This window comes from Embiotoca jacksoni, unplaced genomic scaffold, assembly GCF_022577435.1.
Source record: "Embiotoca jacksoni isolate LCO1_2020_lvr unplaced genomic scaffold, fEmbJac1.0.p SCAF_7, whole genome shotgun sequence".
NCBI lineage: Eukaryota > Metazoa > Chordata > Actinopteri > Embiotocidae > Embiotoca > Embiotoca jacksoni.
Window position 1 is genome coordinate 5,737,834 of NW_027185425.1, and position 24,623 is coordinate 5,762,456.

The 24,623-nt window shown below is 40.1% G+C and overlaps 4 protein-coding genes across 4 annotated transcripts in view; all 4 read left to right on the plus strand.

Annotated features, from left to right (window-relative positions):
* The first annotated feature begins 222 nt into the window (after positions 1 to 222).
* hcn3 (hyperpolarization activated cyclic nucleotide-gated potassium channel 3) lies at positions 223 to 9,856 on the plus strand. Its single transcript, XM_069176474.1, has 7 exons — positions 223 to 665; positions 5,078 to 5,507; positions 5,616 to 5,777; positions 6,732 to 6,950; positions 7,472 to 7,618; positions 8,507 to 8,747; positions 9,335 to 9,856. The coding sequence occupies exons 1-7, from the start codon at positions 223 to 225 to the stop codon at positions 9,535 to 9,537; spliced, it is 1,845 nt and encodes a 614-aa protein (XP_069032575.1). The 3' UTR covers positions 9,538 to 9,856.
* Positions 9,857 to 11,762: 1,906 nt separating this feature from the next.
* On the plus strand, positions 11,763 to 17,933 carry ndufv1 (NADH:ubiquinone oxidoreductase core subunit V1). Its single transcript, XM_069176583.1, has 11 exons — positions 11,763 to 11,811; positions 12,779 to 12,888; positions 12,973 to 13,055; positions 13,178 to 13,348; positions 14,350 to 14,533; positions 15,365 to 15,554; positions 15,747 to 15,959; positions 16,298 to 16,464; positions 16,546 to 16,627; positions 16,779 to 16,924; positions 17,657 to 17,933. Exons 2-11 carry the CDS (start codon positions 12,784 to 12,786, stop codon positions 17,732 to 17,734), a joined length of 1,419 nt encoding a protein of 472 aa, XP_069032684.1. The 5' UTR covers positions 11,763 to 11,811; positions 12,779 to 12,783; the 3' UTR covers positions 17,735 to 17,933.
* A 473-nt stretch (positions 17,934 to 18,406) lies between these two features.
* LOC138214480 (oocyte zinc finger protein XlCOF22-like) lies at positions 18,407 to 21,701 on the plus strand. The gene is made up of 5 exons (XM_069176138.1): positions 18,407 to 18,451; positions 18,922 to 19,056; positions 19,205 to 19,320; positions 20,239 to 20,382; positions 20,492 to 21,701. Exons 2-5 carry the CDS (start codon positions 18,957 to 18,959, stop codon positions 21,155 to 21,157), a joined length of 1,026 nt encoding a protein of 341 aa, XP_069032239.1. The 5' UTR covers positions 18,407 to 18,451; positions 18,922 to 18,956; the 3' UTR covers positions 21,158 to 21,701.
* An 841-nt stretch (positions 21,702 to 22,542) lies between these two features.
* The window catches only part of kmt2ba (lysine (K)-specific methyltransferase 2Ba), a 29,815-nt gene continuing 27,734 nt past the window's right edge, over positions 22,543 to 24,623 (plus strand). Inside the window, exon 1 of the mRNA XM_069176968.1 lies at positions 22,543 to 22,901. Coding sequence (XP_069033069.1) covers positions 22,599 to 22,901 — 303 coding nt within the window. The 5' untranslated portion in view covers positions 22,543 to 22,598. The remainder of the gene's footprint in view (positions 22,902 to 24,623) is intronic.

Genomic DNA, 24,623 nt, shown 5'->3' on the forward strand with positions numbered 1-24,623 from the left:
TGGTGTTTTAAAGTTTTACTGTTCTTTTGTAAAGTTGTCCATCTTGTTACTTTGGTTATTATTATAAAGTAAGTTAACATTAGAGGAAAAATCCAATGGAAAATGGCATCTGCAGTAAACTTTTTTAGTAAGTGAACTTTAAAATCAGGCCCCAGCAAGCCAAATCACACGGACAGTGAAGCCCCCTCTGCTTTGCTCGGTTTCAAGTGCTTGGTGTAAAAGATGAGCAGCCCCTCCAGGAGTATAGATGGCCACAAAGGCATCAGTGAAAGCCCAACTCACAAACAGGAGACGCCCAGGTTCCGCAGCTGGAGCAACCTCCGCTTCGCCAGATGGAGGACGAGCCCCCCTGGTACCCCCTCTCTGAAGGCAGACAAGAGAGCCGATGTGACCAAGACGCTCTTCTCTCTGGTTAAGACTCACAATGATGACTACACGGCAGATCCTGATGGCCTGCACGACACCATCGGAGAGGACGATGGAGGCGTCGAAGAGATATCTCCGGACCATTCCAACTACTTCCAGAAGAAGTTTGACTCCATGCTGCAGCCCGGGGTCAACAAATTCTCCCTACGTGTTTTTGGCAGCCACAAGGGTGTTGCTGCTGAGCAGGCGAGGGTGAAGAGCTTTGGAGTGTGGATCATCCACCCCTACAGTGACTTCAGGTAATAATGAGTTTCGGTCATCGTCAGAATTTCCACACCTTTAACTCGGTGTTGTTTGTGGGGAAGTTTTAGTGACATTATTTGTGCTAGTCCAGACAGAAATGCAGAATGGGTCTGTGTCATTGTCCCAGTACAAGACTCTCCAATTCATCAATGTTGTCTATGAAGTTCCCTTGAAAGCATTTAGATTTCATCCCACCAAACAGCCTGTCACTGATCGCCCACATCCAGTTTTTCCAAGGACAGACTACAACAGCTGATGTCATATAGTACATGATAAGAAGATGAAGGGATTTAATTAGTGATACAGTACATGGGACAAGATCATCTGGATTAATAATGATACCACTCCCTGGTGACTGTCTTCCTTCCTGTCCAAAAGGAGGGAGAACTGCCTTCTTTGACCCTGTATACTCAGCGTACTCCAATTTAAAAACCTCCAATAATTTCCTACTCTGCTCTGGCTTCACTTTTGGACGATTTGTCGCATCATTCGGCTTTTGGGGCCAAACGGCATTTTAACAAGGATGCCCAATCAATTTGTCTGAAATCACTAATAGTAACCGCCATCAAATTTAAAAAATGTTTAAACATCAGGCCTATGCCAGACAGAGAGGATAAAGCCGTGCATGGGGATTATTGCCCATAAGAATCCCTATAATTCCCATCTTGCTCTATTATGCAATAATACACAGACAGCTGAGGGGGGATTACTGGAGGCCTGCTTTCCTTAAACCTTATGCTCAACCTTCCCTTTTTAAAATGGATGAGTTGAAACAGCACATTTTAGACCAGCCGTCCTTAAGGTTTAAGGTCAGATAGTTGTTTCCCTTTTGAATGGTAGATCTAAACTGATTTGAGTGAAGTTGGTTGGTGATGCTCAAAACTGTAACGTTAGACATGCTCATGTTTAGTGGCGGTAGCATTTACTGTCTTACATGCTAATATTTGCTAATTAGCACTAAATGCAACGTACAGCTGAGGCCAATGGAAACATCTTTAGTTTGCAGGTGTTTTGTTGTAAATAAATAGAGAAATTATTTGTTTGTCGCTCCAATCCATCCAGTGGTTGATGAAATAATCGCAGTGTAGAAAAAGTGGTTGACCGACCGACAGAAAGAGCAGGAAACATGGCAAAAACAGCAGAAAAATGGCACATAGCTGTTTATTTTAGTAGGAAATATGTAACCTAGGCTATCTTCCAAATAATTTTAGTTTTTTGTCGCTTTAAAAAAGTAGGCCTCCAAAATAAATTTAGTTAAACTAAACTAAACTAGCTAATAAGCTAAAAAAAAACAACTCCTGGATGCAGACGCAGCATAAAATGCATTCGAACCACATGCACATTATTGTTCCACTCTCACTCTTAAGAATAGCAGAAGAACTACAGATCTTTTCTGCTTTTCTTCCTCACACCGACGCTGCACCTATAAGTTAACAGCTCATGTTTGACGGCGTTATTAGCGGCAAACAGACACTAATCTGCTGTAACATGAGAAGTGATGATGATAAGGCATGAAACCGGCCTGTCGACTCAGAGGATGTGAGAGATTGACGGCGGGATAAACGTGATTGGCACTGAAGAGCCCATCAATCAGTTCCGTGTCTCCGCTCTGACTGGCTAAAGGAAAAAGGTCGTTTTCTCGCAGGGTTAATATTGCAGTCACAGGAGGGTGACGGTAATCAAAAATAGGCTGAGTAATATTCTCTTACTGCGCCTCGGTAATGACAGAGGGACCCAAAGTGATTGACAGCTGATGGAAACAATCTGTAAGGAAATCCAAACCGTGTAGCGGTGGTGTATAACGAGACACTGGAGACCTGCAGGAAAATGGAACGTGTATGACATGAAGCAGACAGTGATGAGCGCAGACGTGAGCGGCACGGACGTCCGGGCCTCAGTGCTCCAGCCACACATCACAGGCCGCACATTTCCAGTGGTGGCAGTGATTTAATTTCTTCAATGCTTTCTTCATAGTGAATTGAGCCTGAGGAGGCAAACACCATGCATTTTTAATAGAAGGGGTTCCTCTTGTGACTGAAGCTGTTATGATAGTAAGGGTCACTCTGAAATGGGTCATTTCCTCTACAGCACACTGTCCTCCTTACTGAATGACTTCACTTGGTCTTGGTAGATGTTTCAGATTCTGCAGCTTTAAAGGCCTTTACACACCCGAGGCATGATGAGTAAACTACACGAAGATGCAAACTACTCGCCTGCAAATACATTGTATTTCACATCAAAAATCTTTATCCTGGCTGTGATACAAATTTGCGACAGTTGTTCAAAAAATATTTAAATAGATTCGTGTCTGCTCATTCTTTAAAAAAAAATTATGGATTCAACATCATCCAGTGATGAAGATCTTGTCCTGCTCCTCCTCACTCGATAAAAATTGGAGGTTTTGGTACGTTAGACAAACCTGCTGTGGCATTGTTGCCTGCTCACTAACAACCATACTATATCTAAACTACTCACTATCCTGGTAGCCTCGTTGTTTGGTGATGGTACTGAATGGCTAGAGACACAAACAATCAACCTGGTGAACAGGAGTTGTGATGACACGTCTCTTCCACTTCAATACATTGTGATTGCCTTTACTTGTAGATAGATAGATAGATAGTTACTTTATTAATCCCTCAAAGGGAAAATTTTTTCGCTACAGCAGCATTACAGATACAGGTAAAGCAGAAAAATTGACCTCCTTCCAAAAATAAATGCATCTTTTTGCTCTCTAATATTCGCATTCTGTGTGAAAGTCCTTATGACACAAACAAAAGTCAGAAAAAATATATTGGCATGTGAATTAATTGCATGAAAAGAAACCCCCCAGTGTGTAAAGACAAATTCAAATTCTGTAGCTTTTGGATCCAATTTATACCCACTTTTAATATGCAATGCCTTATCTGGATCTGCAACGGTGCATGCAAGCTGTAAATGCAACAAAATTACCGGAATTGGGTCAACTAGCCCACATTGGGAGATGGTCCAGATAGGGACTGCATCTCAGCTGGGCGCAAATGCAGTCTGTGCAGTGTGACCACATCCTTGAGAAAAACAGTGGCTAGCTAGTTAAAAAGCTGACCAGGAAAAGCTACAAGTTGTGATATAAAAATGAATGACATTCTTACAGTGCATTATAATCCCTTGACCTGGGAAGCCTCCATCTTGTTGACAAATCCAGGGAGTAAATGCAAAGACTGGATGTCTTTATCCAGATGATGTTTTTAGATACAGAATACATGTGGCAGGTGTAAATGAGGCCATCAGTAACAACCTTTCCTTAAATGAGAGAGCATTGTCTCTATTGAGGGAATATTATGTAAGTGCTATTCACAGCAAAACAGATGCTTTGGTTGACACCACTGACCCTAAAACTCCATTCATTATGTGAACAGAATTTGAGTATCTCGTACTTAAATTCTGTTCACTTTGTGCACTTTCTATAATATAAAGATAATTTTTAATTAATAAAATCCATGTTTTTTTTCCCTATGATCTAGACTCAATAACCCATAAAAATTTCTTTAGAAATCTCTCATTTACAAAAGTATTCAGACCCTTAATTCAGATCTGTGTAGAAGCCTGTTTGGCAACCAGTCTCCGTGGGTACTGTAAGTCTTTACAGGCTTTGCAAACCTGCATTTGGGCAGTTTATCTCATTATTCTTGCCAGATCCTGTCAAGCTTTGTCAGATTGTATAGCAAGTGTCTGTGAGCTGCCGTATTCAGGTCTTTCCACAGTTGTTCTGTGAGTTTGAAGTCTGGACTTTGGCTGAACCTCTAAAGGACAGACAGAGATTTGTCCTGAAAGGACAGACCGATCTGTCCTGAAGCATCTCCAGTGTTGTCTTGGCTCTTTACTTCAGGTCATCGCCTTGCTGAAAGGTGAACTGGAGCCTCAGTCTCAGGTTGCAGGCACTCGAGTAGGTTTTCCTCAAGGCCTTAATCTATAATGCAAAAAAGTGTGAGAAAGTGAAGGGATCTAAACACTTTCTGCCTTTCGCCTTTGTCGAAAGGCGGCGTCATGTCAGCAGAACACCTTTGCCAGGTAAAACCGTGACACTGACACGCTATTCTCTAGCGGACAGGAAGGGGATTACATGCTTTGAGTTGATTTTTTTTTTGTCATTGAACATTTGGGTCTTACACACCTTTCAGTGTTTGTTTAGACCTTCAAGCACTGTAAACCTCAACTTTCGAGTTAACTTTTCTGGTTAGAAACACAAGATTTTGTCACACGGGGTGGAAATATGTAGTTGCATCTTTGTTTAATACTGCTGAAAAAACGTTTTTAATTTAGTTGATCAAGCAAATAAAAACAAAATACAAGTGTAAATCTGCGCAGGTTAAAGGTCATAGTCAAATGTTTGGTGCTAAACCCAGCTTTCCACCCCACCTGTTCTTTCCAGGTTTTACTGGGACATAGTGATGCTCCTGTTGATGATGAGTAATCTGGTGATTTTGCCCTGGGGAATCACCTTCTTTGAGGACCAGAACACCATGCCCTGGATCACCTTCAATGTCCTGTCTGACACACTCTTCCTCATGGACCTGGTTTTCAACTTCCGCACGGGCATCTTGGAAGAGGACAGCCAAATCATCCTGAACCCCAAGGAGATCCGCATACAATACCTCCGCACCTGGTTCTTGGTGGACTTCATCTCTTCCATCCCTGTCGACTACATCTTTCTCATCGTCGACCTGGAGTCTCTGCACGACTCATCTGACGTGTACCGCACCGCTCGGGCACTTCGCATCGTGCGATTCACCAAGATTCTCAGTCTGCTGCGCCTTCTCCGACTGTCTCGCCTCATCCGTTACATCCACCAGTGGGAGGAGGTAAAGGATGGGCAGGGAAAGAGCACAGATCCGAAATAAGATTTACAACAGACAGTTAGCAGGAACAGTTAAATATTGTTTGCTCCCTGTCACTTCTCCCTCTCTCAGATTTTCCACATGACTTATGATCTGGCCAGTGCTGCGGTGCGCATAGTGAACTTGATTGGCATGATGCTGCTGCTGTGCCACTGGGATGGCTGCATGACGTTCATGGTGCCTATGCTGCAAGACTTTCCTCCAGATTGCTGGGTATATAAAAACAACATGGTGGTGAGTACAGTTTCATAAAAATTCATATGTACTCAAATTTTATATTCAGGGAGTAGTCTAACATTTTGAGAAATTCACTTTTTTGTTTACTTGCAGACACTTTCATGTATTAGAATCAAAACCAGAGATCGTATTAACTAACGTTCAGCAGCAAGACAACACTTCAAACATCCCAATTACTGTCATACATCTAGGAATGCCTTCCTGCCATGCTCACCGATTTGTTTCATTTTCTGTACCCCACGTGCTCTCAACTGAGACATTTTAGGGGTCAAAGGTCAAAAGTCAAGATGACTGTGACCGCACGTCTTTCCCATTCTTGTGAATGCGATAGCTCAGGAATTTCTTTAAATCAGGCACAAACCTTCACTTGAACTCGAGGGGGAAACTGATGAGAAGTTGAAAGGTCAAAGGTCATTTTGACCTTATAAAAATGCCGTGTCTACTGTCATGGCTACAACTCTGTCTTCTATCAAAATCAGCTTTATTGGCCAAATTTATTCAAAGTTGTCACACTAAATATATTCTATAAGTCTTGGAAGAAGAATTGGCAGATGCATTACAAATGCAAGGATGTAATTCAAATTTGTACCTCTAAAGAAAGCCAGCTAACTGTCAGTCACTGAAGCTAATCAGCTGCTGGCTAGCTTTAACAGAGATATATGTCTCCTGTGTTGGTCCTCTTGTCTAACTCATGGCAAGAAAGCAAATTAGTGTGTTTCCCATAATGTCAAACCTTTAAATCGCAGTGACACAATTGGCAACCGTCTCTATTTTCTCCTCTCTACTGAAATTACAAAGCTATTTCCAGAAATATAGAAACCAGGAAAATAAAATGAGACCAAAAAAGATGCATTTTCCGGCCTTTCTAATTTCCATTATTGCCCTGTACAGTATTTTTTTTCATTGCTGTAGCCTATCAATCTCCCATTGTTTTCATTCTATCCTTCTCAGAATGCTACATGGCACATACAGTACTCCTACTCCCTGTTCATGGCCATGAGTCACATGCTGTGTATTGGATACGGTGCGCACCCTCCACAGGGTACGAGTGACGTTTGGCTCACCATGGCCAGTATGGTCATTGGGGCCACCTGCTATGCAATGTTCCTCGGCCATGCAACCAACCTCGTCCAATCCTTGGACGCATCACATCGCCAGTATCAAGAGAAGGTAATCATCTCTGCCCTGGCTTGAAAGGTTTAACAAACTCAAAGCTTTTCCCCCACAGCTTCAGTTGTTTGTGGACAATGTGACCCCAGGAGCCTCACGTGGATGCTAATGTGATTCCAGCTTTGAAGTTTTAATATCACAGCCATGTTTTTATATCATAGGCTTGCTTGTACTTTATTTGTGGATATTGTGCCAAATGCCTAGAGAATATGTGTATTATCTAATGGATTTTGTGGCCTTACTGTGACCCTTGCTAGGGGATTTTCACAAGATAAAGCAGAGCGGATAATAGACAAATGGTGGCACCTTTGTTTTGGATCACTATTTGCTAATGCCCATCACAAATGAGACTGTAATCCACTTAAAATGGGAGAAAAAGCCTGTAAAACAAATAGAATGAATAATTATTGAGCTTTGGACTAATTCAGCAAACACATGGTAGAAAATGTGACTAATTATTATATTAGAGACTTTCAACTGGACCCTCATGAAGGTCAAATCGCCATGTGTTTTGTTTCCAGTACAAGCAAGTGGAGCAGTACATGTCTTTCCATAAACTGCCAGCGGATGTAAGACAGAGGATCCATGATTATTATGAGCAGCGATTCCAAGGCAAGATGTTTGACGAGGACAGCATCCTTGGAGAGCTCAGTGATCCACTCAAGGAGGTGCGTTATTCATCAAACCACTGACCTCCTGTTTCTCACCTTTTCTTTTGTTGTCTCTCTATTATTGACATGTGCCCTCACGGATGGGTGTGGACGATGAGGCTGAATTTAGAAAAAGCCAGCAACTAATAAATATTTTTACTATTGACTGATCTGAGATGTTGGAAAATAGTGGAAAGTCCAAGGTGATCTCTTCAAATTTCTTGTTTTGTCCAACTGACAGTCCAAAACCTGAAGATATTCAGTTTACAATTTCATAAAAGAAAAGCAGTAAATCCTCAATTGGATACGGTAGAAGTTTTATTTATCTATTTAAAAAAAAAAATAATTAATGTGAAAATGGATCAAACAGTGAATCATTTATTTTAAAAAAAAATTTTTGCCCCTGTTTTTGTCAACTTATCAATTAATCGGCAAATTGTTTCAGCTCAAAGACAATTTTTCCAAAAAGTATATATTGCATATCACAATATGGAACATTTTATTGAGTTATCTGCCAATCATTTTAAATAAGATTCAATGTAGAGTTGGTTCCATAAATTGTCAGAAAATGGTGAAAAATGCCCATCACTATTGTCTAAAGCCAGTCTTCACATGTCTTGTTCAGAATTGTTCATTCAAATATTTTAACTTTACAAAACTCCTCATAAAACACAGTCCAACACAGTAACTTAAATGAGAAATTTGCTCAGACTCATTAACTTGGACGACAAACTATAATAAAATGGAACTATATGTTTATTTAATCATGATGAAGTCAATAAACATACCAGCACAAATCCCTGTCAGTCTGTGTTGAATAAACTGCATTAATATGGACAGTACAAAAAGTGTCACTTTGGCCTTTCACTGAATGTCTTCCATCTTCTCTGTCTCCCCACCATGCAGGAGATTGTCAGCTATAACTGTCGTGGGCTGGTAGCCAACATGCCACTGTTTGCCAACACTGACCCTCACTTTGTGACGGTGATCCTGACCAAGCTGCGTTTCGAAGTCTTCCAACCTGCAGACTTTATCATACGAGAAGGAACGCTGGGCCGCAAAATGTACTTTATCCAGCACGGCACCGTCACTGTTGTCCCACGTGGCAGTAAGGAGATTAAGCTCAGCGATGGAGCGTATTTTGGAGGTAAATCACTTGACACTGACTCAAACCTTCACAAACTAATTGTTTGCACAGTCACATCACAACAATTTTTAGTATACCACTTTCTAAAGGGCCCCGGTATCAATTCCATTTTCATTAGAACTGGGGCTGAAAGTAACAATTATGGTTGTTATCACCGGGACCTTTTGGGACATGTGCTTATTGCTGTCTCACATCTGGCTGGTATTTTCTAATGGAATCTGACTGACAGCTTGTTACTGGTCTGTGCTGGTTTCCTGACAACCATATGGTAACAGTGCTGACCAAAAATGAATCCCCATGAAGCCACAACCTCTCATTTTTACTTTTTGGATTTTGTACTTCTGAAAAACAAGATGTATCATGCTGGATGATGTATTTTGTTTGGACAGAGTCAGACTAGCTGTATCCTCCTGTTTTCAGCCTTTATGCTAAGCAAAGTAAATCAGATGCTTTAGCTTCCTGTTCACTATACACACACATGCAGAATCATATGTGTGTTTACTATTCACAGAAAGCTGAATAGCGTATTTTCTAAAATATCAAACCATTGCTTTGATGCTAAACTGACTCTCTCTTTCTTGGTTCAGAGATCTGTCTGCTAACTCAAGGACGACGCACCGCCACCGTTACCGCTGACACCTACTGCCGTCTCTACTCCCTGAGTGTGAACAGTTTCAACGAGGTCCTGGAGGAGCACCCTCTGATGAGGAGGGCGTTTGAGAGTGTGGCTGTGGACCGACTGGACCGGGTTTCACGCAGACCTAGTTATGAGCCTCCCACAACAGAGTGACGCCCCCTTTGCAACAACAGAGAGACTCTCCACCCAGAAATGTGGAGCCCTTTTTTGTAAATTTTTGACTGAACAAAAGAAATTTTCTTTATAAATTTGACTGATTGCTGTTGACTTTAGTGCACATGGACAACCAGATGGAGACCCTCAATTTATGTATTAACACATTATTGCTGCTCTTGATTGAAAATATTCTACCTTCAATTAATTTCATTTTGTAACTTGAGTCTCAATAATCTGTCTGCTTATGTTTGTGTTAGATCTTTGTATATTCTTCATGTTAGAGTCACCATACATTTCATTTACACTGTATTCTTGTTACGTGAGCTTTTTTTTTTTTAAACCAGTGTCACAATATTTTCCCGCTGTAAATACTGCTTAAAGAGTACTTTTCAATGTTCTGCATGTTTCCTGAAACTGCAGTCTGATTATCCATCACATCAGTCATACAGAATATTGAAAGCGTACAGGAGCACCAGCTGGTGATACAATCATACAGCTTTCTGTGCTCCGATTCCAATGGTCCCTCAGGCCTACAGGTTACATGAAGTGAGGGTTTAGAACAGATGTATGCTGAAGATAAACTGTGATGCAATACCTCCAAATGTAGAGAGCCAGGGTGCACACAGTTACACATCACTGATTAAATTACCAAATTTCACAGTTCTCACATTTGAAGAGGTTTATTTACATGTAAAAGACAAAAATCAGCAGCTGCAGATGACATATGACCAATCTACCCATGTATTTCTATAATTTAATATAAAGTATTATCAGGTGTCATTTTTTTCCACATACTATCAATAATTGTCCTCTTAAAATGCAGGCAATTTATTAGAAAAAAAAAAATCATTCATGAAAATAAACTTCCAGGTGCTTATAGTGTAGATACATGTGAGGAGGTGATTTATAATGTAGAATTACATTTATGCAAAAAAGTGTAGGCCTATGGTTAGTTTGAACTGCTTATTGGTAAACAAAACAATGTAGACAGATAACTTAAGTGAGGTTATACATATATATATATATATATATATATATATATATATATATATATATATATATATGTATATACATGTATACTGTATATATAAAATTACATTATCTAATTACATTAATGATGTCTCCATTACATTTAGGTGTTCCACTAGGGCATGCCAGTAACCAACAATCATCAATTAATGTTATTAGTAATTTTAGCAGCTGAAAAGACCATTTATGAGCTATTTATTTTCTGCTCTTTGCTTCAACAAAGAATTGATTCAACAAGATTTGACATATTTTTATTCTACAGACACTGATTAACATTTAGATCATCAAAGAGTACCAGTACTAGTTCTCGGGTAGATTTCAAATGACCTGTTTTTGGTACATTTGATACACAGGAAAAATACTACCTTTTGGAAAGAGCTGCGCCCATCACTGGGTTTGTTCATAAATGTCATTAATGTGTTCAAATTTAAGCAAAATGCTTACATCCATTTTATTTATTCTGACTCTCCAGCTAATAAACCTCATACTGATGATGTCATGTAAATATAAATGTTTCTACTTTTGAGGCATAAATATAAAACAATTATTTTTGCCTTTGTAATTGCTTTTAAAGATGTCATTTGTAATTGTGAGCGCAGACACACACACCTCTGCTGAAAGACATGTTAAAATCTCTTACTCAAGTCAAAACTGTAAGACAGCATTGTAAAACAAACAAACAAAAAAAGCTACTTGATCTTTAAAAAAATAAATCAGTATTGTTGGAAAATTTAACTATTTTATTAATATTGTGTGTACTAGTACTGAAAGCAAAAGTAGGCTGGTCACTGCCCAGGACCTTCAAAATAAAAGTTAATAATTACAGGGTTTGATTAATAAACAGTAAAAAAATAACGACTAGTTATTATATTATATTATATTATATTATATTATATTATATTATATTATATTATATTATATTATATTATATTATAAACATGAAAGCATTATTTGACTAAAGTGCTACTTTTAACTATTGCAAATAGTAAGTATGTAGAGAATACATAACGGTGCATTAAGTCTGTCTTTTTCTACAAACTTTTAGAGGACATTTTTAGATTTGAACATATGCAAACACACTGAAGGAGCTTTCAAAAGCTCTTTCTGACGTTATGAAAGTGTGTTGTTTTTTTTCGATAAGCCTCCGTGGCGCTGCAGCGGGTGTTCGTCATGGTCGCATCCGGGCTCGACGCTCCACTTCCGGTCTGACTGTGTTTCATAAACTCTGGACCCAGAGAGAAGGTAAGGAGGACCGATTGTTTTGTTGATTAACAGCACCTCATTTGGAGTTTGATTTCCATTCTTTCGTCATCCGATATGAATTCACAATCTGGTCAACGTGAGGTTGTTTACGTCGCCCCGTGAATCTGCTGCTTTCAGTCTGACATCACAAGGTTAACTGCAGGCTAACTTAGTTTAGCAGCTACGTGAGCATTGAGGTCAGTGTGCGTACTGCACACTCCAATCAACACATGTAAGCAAGGCAAAAGAGCTCAGATTGAGACACAATTATAAAACTTCTCCACTAGTCTGTTGGCCTGAAACAACCCCCCGCTGGACTGTTGTTTGACATTGGACGTTTGATAACATGTCGGCATTCACCTCACCTTCGTCAACTAACTCTGACATAACAACATGATGTTTGGCTTCTTTATTAAACGCCAGAATGTTTTGTTTTTAGCTTACAGGGCCATCAAAATACTTATTTGGTTATTTAGAAAGCTTTTTAATGCCTGCCATTGAAGATTATTTTAATTATTGATGAAGCCCTCGATATCTTTCTCGAATAATCGATTAGTTGTTTGGCTTTTAAAATGCCATAAGATGTTTTTTTTTTGTTGTTGACATTTTTATTCTGTGAAACTAAATTGTGTGTGAGTACAGTCAGTTCTCTTCAGTGTTTCAAATATCATCAATATAAAGACATGTTTTTGGGTGTCCTCAATGTTTTTAATGTGCAAATATTAAATGTTGTCAAAACACAAGCAGCTGATCTTTGCCTGAAAACGATTGTCTAAAATGATGTGTGATTTTGAAAATAATCACACTGTATTATAAGCAATAGCTTTGTGTACCTGTGTTACTGCGGTCTTCCTGCGTACGCTATGTTTGAAAAATGACTTACATTTCTTCTTCATCTAAAGTAGCCTAAACTATCTTGTGCAGCCTCAGTTTAACATTTTATGTTTATGGTCTCCTGTCCCCACAGGAAGGATGCTGTCCTTGTCTCGATCGGTGGTGAGCGTGGTGGCTCGTGCCCCGGCTGCTGTCAGTCAAGGCGGCGTGACCGCTATCACCCGATACAACAGCACAGCACAGGTATCTGAACTGTGTCTTGTTAAAACTACAATAATATCATTTCAAAGCCAACAATAAGTTTAACATTTTGCCTTATTTTTCCAGAGTGCTCCCAAGAAAACAACATTTGGTCCGCTGGCAGATGAGGACAGAATTTTCACAAACCTTTATGGTCGTCATGAGTGGAGGTGACACCACTGATGTTATTCTCATGTGATCTAAAACATAATATCTGTTGATTTGATCAGCAGGAGAAGGTAAAAACAAAAATAAAGAATACAGTCCTGACCTATTCTTATTTGTGCTTCAGGCTGAATGGGGCATTGAAGCGTGGCGACTGGTACAAAACAAAGGAGATCCTTTTGAAGGGAGTCGACTGGATCATCAATGAGATCAAGGTTTCTGGTCTGCGGGGCAGAGGAGGAGCCGGTTTCCCTACCGGCATGAAGTGGAGCTTCATGAACAAACCCAGTGATGGCCGGTCAGTGTGAAGACAGACACACACACACACACACACACACACACACACACAAGTAAAAAAAAATAAAAAATGTTATGACTAAACTTAAAAACATTGAAGGGTCTTACTTCACTTGCCCCAAAGTATTGGCACAAGTCTTTAAACAATATTTAAAGTGCTTTTAATGGTTATCTGGAAAATCTGGAAGGTGATAAATCCAAACACTAATGTTAAAGACTATAACTGACTATCATTCACAAAAGAAAATTTTGGTAAAAGGTAAAGATTTATTAGTCTTCTTTTAACATCTTTATATTTCAAACTGCTTGATGTTTGAAGTTTTTCTCAAATGTAGCACTTTTGTTTTTATCAGTTCCATCCCTGTAAGACATTTAGATGTATTCATTAAGATCTAATTATGCTGAATTGATTTATATTTATCTTTCTGCTGTTTTTTGTTTTATGCCACTGATTTTTATTGTATGTGGCTGGAGCTAAAAAGTCATATAGAAAGCAGAGCGCTTACAGATGTGCATTAATTTTCATTTCAGTTTTTGACTGATTTAGTTTCATCGTTTGGAAGTATTTCCATTTTTGATCTTTATGGGAATATATAAGACCTTCCATTTAATTGATATTGAAGATGAATCAGAGATCCCTGAGAGTTTGTGGAATCATTCGTTGAATGGAAAATGTTGTGGACATGAGTGATGCCGAAGCCTCAGACTAACCCCGATAACGTCAGTGACATTTTTAAACACTGAAGCAAGTAGAAATTGTCGCAACAATTTGTTAAGGGCATGAAAGCCAGAAATGTAATAGTGTACTTTAAAACCAGCTGCTTATAAAGCCTCAGTTGTCTACTGCTGAATTAATCTGGCATGTTGTCAAAATGTTCCTCGAAGCTTTTCTGGAGCCAAACACTTTAATAGAATTTAAAATACTGTTGGAACTCATCCACCTCTGTGGCTGCTCTGAGGATAAATGAAATGATTTAAAACCCTTGTAATTCCTTATTTTAGGCCCAAGTATCTGGTGGTGAATGCAGATGAGGGCGAACCGGGCACCTGTAAGGACAGGGAGATCATGCGGAACGACCCACACAAGCTGGTGGAGGGCTGCCTGGTTGCCGGCCGGGCCATGGGGGCGCGCGCTGCTTACATCTACATCAGAGGAGAGTTCTACAATGAGTCGTCCAACCTGCAGGTGAAAATGGACTGAGTGAGACCTGAGATTGAAACTTAGACATAATATAGTTTTAAGATATTGTACGTTTCTCAATTCATGGAGAAAGATAGTTGAAAAACACCCACTATACTTTGATTTAAACTTCACTGTAAACATGTCTAAATACACTCAGTAAATAAGTAAATGCAGGTTGAAGCAAATTGTTTGACTGAAAGGTTGTATTGTAGACGAAACTGTAGTGGATTAAAGTCAGCCTTCCATTTTATTATTTGTTCAGTGACATACTGTACTTCATCATTACTCCGCAGGTGCGTCATATGGAGTAGATAATCGGATTTGATTTTGAAGCTTCTTTCCGCACACATTTGCATATTAATTGGCAGCATAGCATTGAAAAAATTTAAAGATTTCTCTTAAACAAGCAAAAGTTTCTGACTTTTGGCTTAAATCCAAGATCAGTTCCTTGAATGGCACAATGCTGATGTCATCGCAAAGAAAAATGTTGTTTAATTGAACTGTTAACATGCAGTATTTTTTTTTATAGAATCTTTAATGTTTCCTATATTCCTCGATAATTCCCCCTGAGGTATGATATATTCAAACAATGACTCCCAATGACTACAATACATGTTTTGTTCCACTATTTAACCTCAATCCTTATTTTTTTCCCCCACTGGTATATTCCCATAGCTATCTGAATCATTTTTATGGCGGTAAATGAGAGAAATATGAGTGATAACAGACAACATACTTCAAAATAGGTACAAATGAGACCTTTAAAATGAATAAGAACTAGTGACTTTTTTCAGGTTCAGACTTTATTATGATATTTTCCCTATTGGTCCTCAGGTGGCTATCAATGAGGCCTACGCTGCTGGGCTGATCGGAAAGAACGCATGTGGCTCAGATTATGACTTTGATGTGTTTGTGATGCGTGGAGCTGGAGCGTACATCTGTGGAGAGGAGACCGCTCTGATTGAGTCCCTGGAGGGGAAGCAGGGGAAACCCCGCCTGAAGCCCCCCTTTCCTGCTGATGTTGGTGAGTTTCAGTGCACAGATGGGCTTTATAGCTGTGGGATACAAAAACATGTATCCCCTGCTGCATTCCCACACTGGCCATATTTTCTACAACATAACAGTAATTATCAGATTACAGAGGAGTACTCTTGTAATTATTGCCAAACGAAAGCAATTCTCAAATGTCAGCGTCGCTCCCTCTGCTGTGTTAAAGGCGTGTTTGGTTGCCCAACAACCGTTGCCAACGTGGAGACGGTATCCGTGGCGCCCACCATCTGTCGTCGTGGGGGCTCCTGGTTTCTAGGCTTCGGCAGAGAGAGAAACTCCGGCACAAAGCTCTTCAACATCTCCGGCCATGTTAACCACCCCTGCACTGTAGAGGAGGAGATGTCTGTCCCTCTGAAGGACCTCATCGAGAGACATGCAGGTACATGTCACTCTAAGAATGTGACACATTATTATTGAGTTATTGATAAAACCGTAGGTCTCGATCTCACAGCTTACTATGAAATGTTTGTGATGTTCTGTCAGGAGTTTTGGCATTTTGCCCAAAAAAAAAAGTAGTGAGTGAATAAATTTGTCTCGTAAATAATTAATTGAAGCTGTAGGAAGACCCCAATGCATCTTACTGCATTTCCACACACCAAGGGGATCATGGACCAAAAAGATCAGGACAGTTTAGCGTAGACACAACCGAAGTGCTGTTTTTTTTGTTTTTTTTGTTTTTTTTTCTCAACTTAATTGAAACGAACATCTGTCTGGTAGGTGGCGTTCGTGGCGGTTGGGATAACCTGCTGGCTGTAATCCCCGGTGGCTCCTCGACACCCCTCATTCCCAAAAATGTGTGTGAAGAGGTGCTGATGGACTTTGATGGACTTATTCAAGCTCAGACTGGGCTGGGCACAGCTGCTCTTATCGTCATGGACAAATCTGTAAGTTTCTCAGCGTATTTCATCATGCATATAGATATCATCAAACGTCTGTTACAGTGATTGGTTGGTTATTTTTTTTAGACTGACATCATTAGAGCCATCGCCCGCCTGATCGAGTTCTACAAGCATGAGAGTTGTGGCCAGTGCACACCATGCAGAGAAGGTAAGCGCTGCCTCAGTGTTATTCTGTGCATTTACAGAGCCAGCCTTAATATCTCTACATCAGGTCTCATAAAGAAGTTTCTTGAAACACCATTAACAAACTTCAAAATATGATTTTGGTTTTTTTCCCCCCCATTTTGTCTATTCTGCAGGAGTGGACTGGATGAATAACATGATGTGGCGTTTTGTGCGTGGTGATGCACGGTCAGCAGAGATCGACATGATCTGGGAGCTCAGTAAGCAGATTGAAGGACACACTATTTGTGCCCTGGGCGATGGTGCGGCATGGCCTGTGCAGGTAAATATAAGTGCTGTTGTCGTGCGTTTGCACACTGAAGGGATCACTGAAAGAATTATTGGGAAGCTGCCAATAACTCCCTGAGATACCAATTTACTTAGTCTGCAGCGAGTTGTAATGTGATGGGCTGCAGGTTGTGGTACTGCTGAAACATAGCATGACACTGAAAGACGTTTCCATTGTTTTGTCCTACTATTGACTTTAATTAAAACCTCTCTACACTGTCTTAACAAAAGTGGAACATAATTAATATAGGTAGACTTTATTGTTGGGCTATTTTTCTTGCACAAGATTCAGCTAGGTGTGGCTTTTAATCAGCAAACTCACAAACTATACAACATATGCAGGAACAAAACATGTTCAAATTTCTTTCCTCTTTTTTAGTTAAAATTGTTCAATAAAAAAAGAACTAAATACATGAAGAGAAAAAAATATAATTTCTCTATTTTAAACCTATCCTGTCCAAGAGGAACACTTTCAGACTAAAAATAGAACTCACACATTTACATGTAATCCATCCTTTTAAGATTCCCATCCTGTTTTAAATATCAGTGTACCAAATATGAATAAACAAAGTGTCTTTAGTTTTCCCCCAGTAATTAAACTTTCTATGTTTTTTTATATTTTTGTGATTACATAGTGTTATTGGTTTATTTTACAAACCCGCCCATCTTTTTCTGCTTTAATTCAAACATGATAACTCATTTATTTCCTCTTCCTTTGTTTTCCCAGGGATTGATCAGGCACTTTAGACCTGTGATGGAATGCCGAATTGCTGAATATCAGCAGCACCAACAGGCCAGGGCTTAAATGGCTCCTTCAACTCCTTCAAGTCATTATTTTTGCCTCATATGCCCTTAAACCTGTGTTTGTGTCATTCATGTATTATTTAAAAAAAAAAGAAAAAGAAAAAAGTGCTGTCTTATCACCTCATCATCAAATTTTGCATTGATGTGTTTGCCTTGTAGGAGGAAATTCCCAATAAATTCTATGAACCGTAAAATGTTAACTTTTTCATGTTTGTACCTTGTGGCATTTCACTTGTTGTTTTTTTTTCTTATTTTTTATGTTTAGAAAAAAGTAAAAAGACATTCCCAGCAATCATACTTTTGTTCATATTTTTCAATGGCTAGTTTTAGGGTTAGGGTGCTAATTTTATAATCCTTTGAGCTACTGAGATTGGTAACAATGGAGGCCTGGGATGCCACTATCAATGTACTTTATCTTAGAAACATAACACAAAATACACAAAATGTTCATATACATTATTAAAAGACGAAAGTCAAAAAAATGATTGCGGCTTTGAGATAGATAAAGTGCCTTATTATTTTCCCTTTCAAACCCACAGAAACCATAGTATTTCCCCGGTTGAGAGTTCAGTGGAATTCTAATCTCCTCTGCAAACACTGCAGTGGTACATTCCCGGCTAATATGCATTTTCCTGATCTCGCGATAACATCCTTTCCCGTGTCACGTGACGTGGGCGGCGTAGTCTCCGTGGCTTCATTTCGGTGGACGCGTCGAATGGTAAGGATGATTTTGAATTGTTTACAAAGACTGAAGTCCAACTTATTCGGAATTGCCCGCATGTATGTTGCTTTAAAGTACCTAGGTACGACACTTAAGTAGGCAGGAGGTAATACAGATTAAAATACTGTTAAAATATGTGACGACACTCGTCTCGCTTTCATTTGTAGCCGTGTATGTCAACCACCGTCCTTCTCCTCCATCCTTCTGTCAGCTAGTTCGCTCAGGCCTGATGTGAGCTGTTTGGTTTATATTTGTTGCATATCCAATCGCTCTGACGCGCATAAGACTCTCTCCTCAAATATGTATTTACTTGAAACACACCGATGCTTTTTGCGCGGGTCAATTTAACGCCGACCTGTCACTGCAGTCCTCTTCTTCCAGTCGGTTTAGCATCACCGGTTAACATAACAATCAGTTGTAACTCTTATCCAGTGTGTTTGCAGTAATGGTGCGTTCTTATATTACAGCTGTATGTGGCTGAGTGGTGTGTGAAATCATCAGCATGGAAATGATGAAGATAGAGCAAGTCATTGTTGGAAGTGAAATGAGGCCCACCTCAACGGAGATCAAGGCTGAGCCCGTGGTCACTCCCCTGCCGACCTGTAAGCTTTCATGTACAGTATATTCACAAATGACGGGACCGTGTTTACCTAATTATGACCAAGTCCCATCTCACGCTGCCCCGCAGTTATATCAGTCCTTTCATATTGAGCAAATCATCAAACAACCTGTCATCTCATTGGGATGCAGATCAGCACGAGAGTCTGCAGTGTTTTCAGTGCTTCATCACTTTCTGTGACGCCAAGGCCAAGGAGAGACACATGAGGAAGAGTCATCGGGACCAGTACAAACAGCAGCTTCAGCAGGTAGGGAAAACCACACTTAGAATACAAATACCAAAACTCTTAAGTATACAAACTCAGTAATTCATATGCAAGTGTGATTATTTGGGTAATAAGTGCAAGTGTTGTGTCTGTAATTGAAATCTGTTTTCATTGTGGATTCATCTTTAGAATATTTTGTTGATACCTTTTTTGGTTTTTTTTAAATATGAGTAGAAATGGTAAATGGTTTGTACTTGTATAGCGCTTTATCACCTTTCGGTCTCAAAGCGCTTTAACATAGTTTTCCCATTCACACACTAATGAGACAGATCACCATGCAAGGTGCTGCCATCAGGAGCACATTCACACCATCGGGAGCAACTTAGGGTTCAGTGTCTTGCTCAAGGACACTTAGGCATGTGGATCGAACCACCAACCTTCCGCATTAGTGTTTAACCCACTCTACCGTCTGAGCCACAGCCTCCCTAAATGCTCACTACATTTGAATTTAGAGCAAATTGTCCCAAATGCAATTATATTTACTTCAGATTATGAAAAACAAAAAGCAGTAAATTGTCACATTTAGACAAGCTGGAACCAAAAATTACAAACAATTAAATTATTTTCCATATTATTATTGATTATGTGTATGGGACATTTAACAACGGAAAAACTTGCTCTCTCTTTGACAAGCTGTAAGGGGAACATTATCTTAAGAATTTCAAGAATTTATATTTTGCAGTTTCATTCATATACTTGATATCTCTGAAAAGCCATTTTTGGCTGAGCTGATGTATCGGGTATCAGTCAAGCTCATGTAAGGATGGAATTTTACTTTTAGCCTTTTGTACATTTTGTTTTGGGTAAAAATGGAGATGGGTAAGTTGGTTCACTTGTCTTCAATGAAGAAAGTCTTGAGTTGGGATGTTTTTAACCAATTTTCTTCTCATCATTTTGCAGAGTGACACACTCTTCACTTGCTACAAGTGTGACAAGAGCTTTTCCTCGTCTGACGAGCTCAGTCAGCACCAGTCCACCCACAGCAGTGAGGAGAAGGCCTTCCGCTGCCCTTACTGCTGGAAAAGCTTCTTTACCTTTACTGAGGTGAGGGAACAGCAGGTTTTGTGGAAGTCTGTTTTTGTTTATTTTTTTGTGCTGTAGCTGAACAATAAAGTTTGTTTACTGTCCATGATAACTGTTTGATATCTTGCAGCTGAACAAACACAGACGACATGAATGCATAGAACGACGGTGTCCCTGCAGGGACTGCGGCGCTTTGTTCCCCAGTCCCTCACGACTTCGCAGCCATCGGATCGCAGTGCACCCACAGCGCCCGGTAGTGGCTGATGACATCAACACCTTCCAGTGCTGCAAATGTAGTCGTGGTTTCCAGACAGAAGAAGAGCTCCTGCAGCACCAGGAGAGATTTGCTAATACTCTAAACTGTGAGATTAAGCCACAAGGCAAAAAGCGTGGCCGAAAACCCAAGTATGTAGATCAAGGATGGATAGTTGACAGCAAGAAGATAAAACAAGAAGAGGAAGCAGACGGATACAATAACTCTCTGACAGAGGGCTCCTCCTCCACTGAGCTCAAGATTCCCTGTCCTGAAGCAACTTGTGATCTCGTATTCCCTTCTGTTGCAGCCCTGAGAGCACACAAGAAGGAGGTGCATGGGCCCGTCCCTCGCAAGGCTTACATATGCACACAGTGTGATGACAGTTTTGCTCGGGCTGAGCAGCTCAAATCACATGTGGAGAAGGCTCACAACTCTGGATACACCTGTCCCACCGGTGGGAAGAGCTTTGCGAGAGAGAGCGCCCTAAAGGCTCACCAGGACACCCACACTGAGGCAGAGGAGGTAGCAGAAAAGAGATAATATACGGAGAAAAGACTGCTACTTTACTAAATGATTGTCAGCGAGTGTAGGAAGATTTTTTTATGTGAATATTTCAGGGTGAAACTTTTCAAAGCAAGGTTATGCAACACAACTGAAGTACGGAGGTTGTTTCTGGGACACATTTTTTACATTGCATTTAAAAAAAACACCGTACGCTTGTGAATAAAACTATCTGTACATAATTATTATTTACTGTTTGGCCATTATGAAGTCATATTACAAGGCCCTTTTTGCTGTCCGTATTACCTCTATTCTACATAATTTGTTTTATATTCACTGCAGAGTAACAAATGAGTTCTCCCTTAATTCTGGGAATGTTTGTTCTTCACCGGAATCAATTTATGTTCAGGAAACCTCATTAATGTGATAATTGCACAGAGAATGTAAATCCTAAACATAATATAATCTGATAAATGGGCCAATTTAGAAGATTCTCTTCTACACTTAAAATATGTAGTCTCGAGGTCTTATTTTTCACTTTCCAAAAGTAGATAGTCATTACATTAAACAATACTTAGATTTCTGTGGTGTCCTTGTCACTTTGTGTGAAAGTGTGAATGGGAGAATGAGAAACAAGTTGTCAAGCACTTTTTTTCCATTTTAATTTCTGTCTGATGTAGATTTAAATTGTTTTAAAGATAGTTTTTGGGCCTTTATTTGTATTGATTATTTTATGGAAGAATGTGATTTTGCTCTCTAAAGAATAATAACACTTTTTTTCCCCATTAACAGCTCTTAATTGTAAACCACTCATATTGGAACACTGTGTATATACTACCCCACAAACACTTGCTATTCTGTACAACAAATATGGGAGAAAATTTAACCTAACACGTGGACATTTATTGTCTTTATTCACAAAATTGTTTAAGCTCTCGCATGAATTAATATCGACAAGAATGACTGTCAATGCATTTGTCTGTATTTTCCAATTGTTGTGAGTAACTAAGCGTACTTACTCAAGTGCTGCACCTCGAGTATTTCCATTTTATAATAATAATATTGTCTTATTTTACACCACTACGTTACTTTCCAGTTTGTGATTAGTTACGTTTCACAGAAATACACACGCAAAACACATCAGTTCTTAAAATATGCTGCATTGGAATAGATTTAAATAGCACATAACACCATAACACTGCTGAAATGGCGCAACGTTTTTAACACTTTAAGTACATTTTGTTGGTTATTTGCTTTTGAATGTAGGACTTTTACTTCTGATGAAAGAAAGCGGCTCTATTGAAGCGACGTTGCCCGGTATGTCGAACAGCGGGCGCTCTACACCAGAGAAGTTCGTTTTCCCATGATGCACCTGTGGTTCTTTCTATCTCGCGCCTTTGCCTCGGAGCAGTCCATCTTGCCTCTCATACCGCTGCAGTCACCCTCCGCCTGCGCGCCGTCCGTGTTGTTGTAGTAAATAATGGCGGCATCGGGAGGCGGATTATCATCCCCCGCCACCGTCGCGGGTTTGAACGCCCAAACGCCGGCCCGGGCTCGCTTCCCGGGCCGGCCGTGCGCGGCTCGCAGCAGGCTGCGGTCGGACAAACGCTCCCGACGCGGAAGGTTGGGCTCGGACGACGGCGAGCTGGCTGCCGGAGGGCCGAGGCCCGTCAACATCGGCCTGGCGTTGAGCGAGGACCCGTCCCTGCTGCGCCTGCTCGGGGTGGCGGATAAGCACAGTCGGCGGAGAGATGCGGGCTTCGACTCCAGCACCAGCGAGGAGGTGAATAAGCGAACCGTAGCGCGGAAGCTAGACGGGGAAACATTACGCTTAATGGGCCGAATAAAGACAGTTTTCTTCAAATACACATTTAAAACATCTGTTTGTTGCTTACAAAGAGCATTTAGCTGACGTACAGCTAGTTAGCAACAACTTAGCTCACAAACCCTAAACTGTCGTTGTAGCTGAGCTTGTTTACCTACAAGGTGTATTTTAAGACTGGTTTGGAAACGTATATTCCAGTCTAGTGAATTTTGCGCACGGTAACAGTCGATTTTTCTGTTTTAAAATCGCCTTTTCGATGCTGCGAGTTTGCAGCAGCCCCACGTACACAAGAGACCAGTGTCCGTGCAGCTGAGTTTGTTTGCATGAAACGGACATTAGGCGGAAACTTTGGCGGCGCGATAACACTTCGTGAACGCGTTTTGTCATAGAAAACCACGAGATGTCTTTGTGTGATCACATCCCCCTTCGCTACGGTTCGGCGAGCTGAAGTTCCCACCCAGTGGTAACATCCTCTGGATGCTAAGCCTTTTTTTTTTTTTTTTTTTTTTTTTTTTTTTTTTTTTTGTCGTCGTATTTATAACGTTGCTAACTTGGGGACCGACAACTCTCCACGCTGGAGCTGTCAGCTGACTGCTGACTGGTGTTTTGAGCGTCTGCTTTAACTTTGGATGCAACAGGAAGGGAAGCAAACGTTATCTGCACGATCTAATTTGAATAAAAAGAGAAAAGTAGAACAGAGACTACATACCCAGTTCCTTGTGTAAACAGTATTTGAAATTGTTTTGTTTACAAGGCACCTCCCATCTTCCCGGCATTACATGTTTAGATGGTAACGAATCTGCTGCAGCAGAAATTCTGCCAGCAAAATCACAATGTCTGCATAGGTTTTGATAAAAGTAAAAAAAAAAAAAGTAACCGCTACGTTTACTTTAACATACAGAGATTTGCTTGATTTGATTTTTTTATACACTTTATTAATCCCCGAGGGGAAATTTTCAGGTGAAGGCACAGCATGGGAGATGTTCCCAATTTAACAGTCACCAGTGTCCTGTCACGTTTTATTTACTTCAATAATTAAGGTTCAGCGTGGGTGATTTTAGTGGTATCTATTGGCAGAAAAGGTCTATAATATTCATAGTTATGTTGTCATTTGTGTGTAATCACCTGAAACATATGGTGTGTTTGGATTGACCCCCCCTCTACTGTGTAGTCACAAGTGGTTTGGCTTGTCCACTTGAGTCATCCGTGTTTTCATTACCTTTGCGTGAGCTGCTCATATCTATGTAGGGAGTGGGTGCCTCCCATCGAGCCCACCATGTTGCAACACCATGTTTCTACTGTAACGGAGAACAGATTAACCCAACACTGGCTCCAGATACAGGTTTTTTTTTAATTTTTTAAAATTTTTTTTACATGTTTTATCAGTTTCATGGCCATTGTAGATTCTCCTACACGCTTGGAAAGGGAGGTTTTTTTGGTTTGTTGAAATCTGCAATTTCACTTCTAGATACCACAAAATCCTGTACACCTTTTAAAACGGACCCACAAAATTTAGCCAGAACATCTTTAAAACAAATGGCACAGCAGAAAGACAGGTTTCCTGGATTATTTGTTGTACATGCCCTGACCAGTCTTCATCTAATTTGAAGGTGTGCGTACAGGATAAAGGCTACAAGATAAAGTGTACTGGTCTCACAGTTAGGTTGTTCTTTACATTAA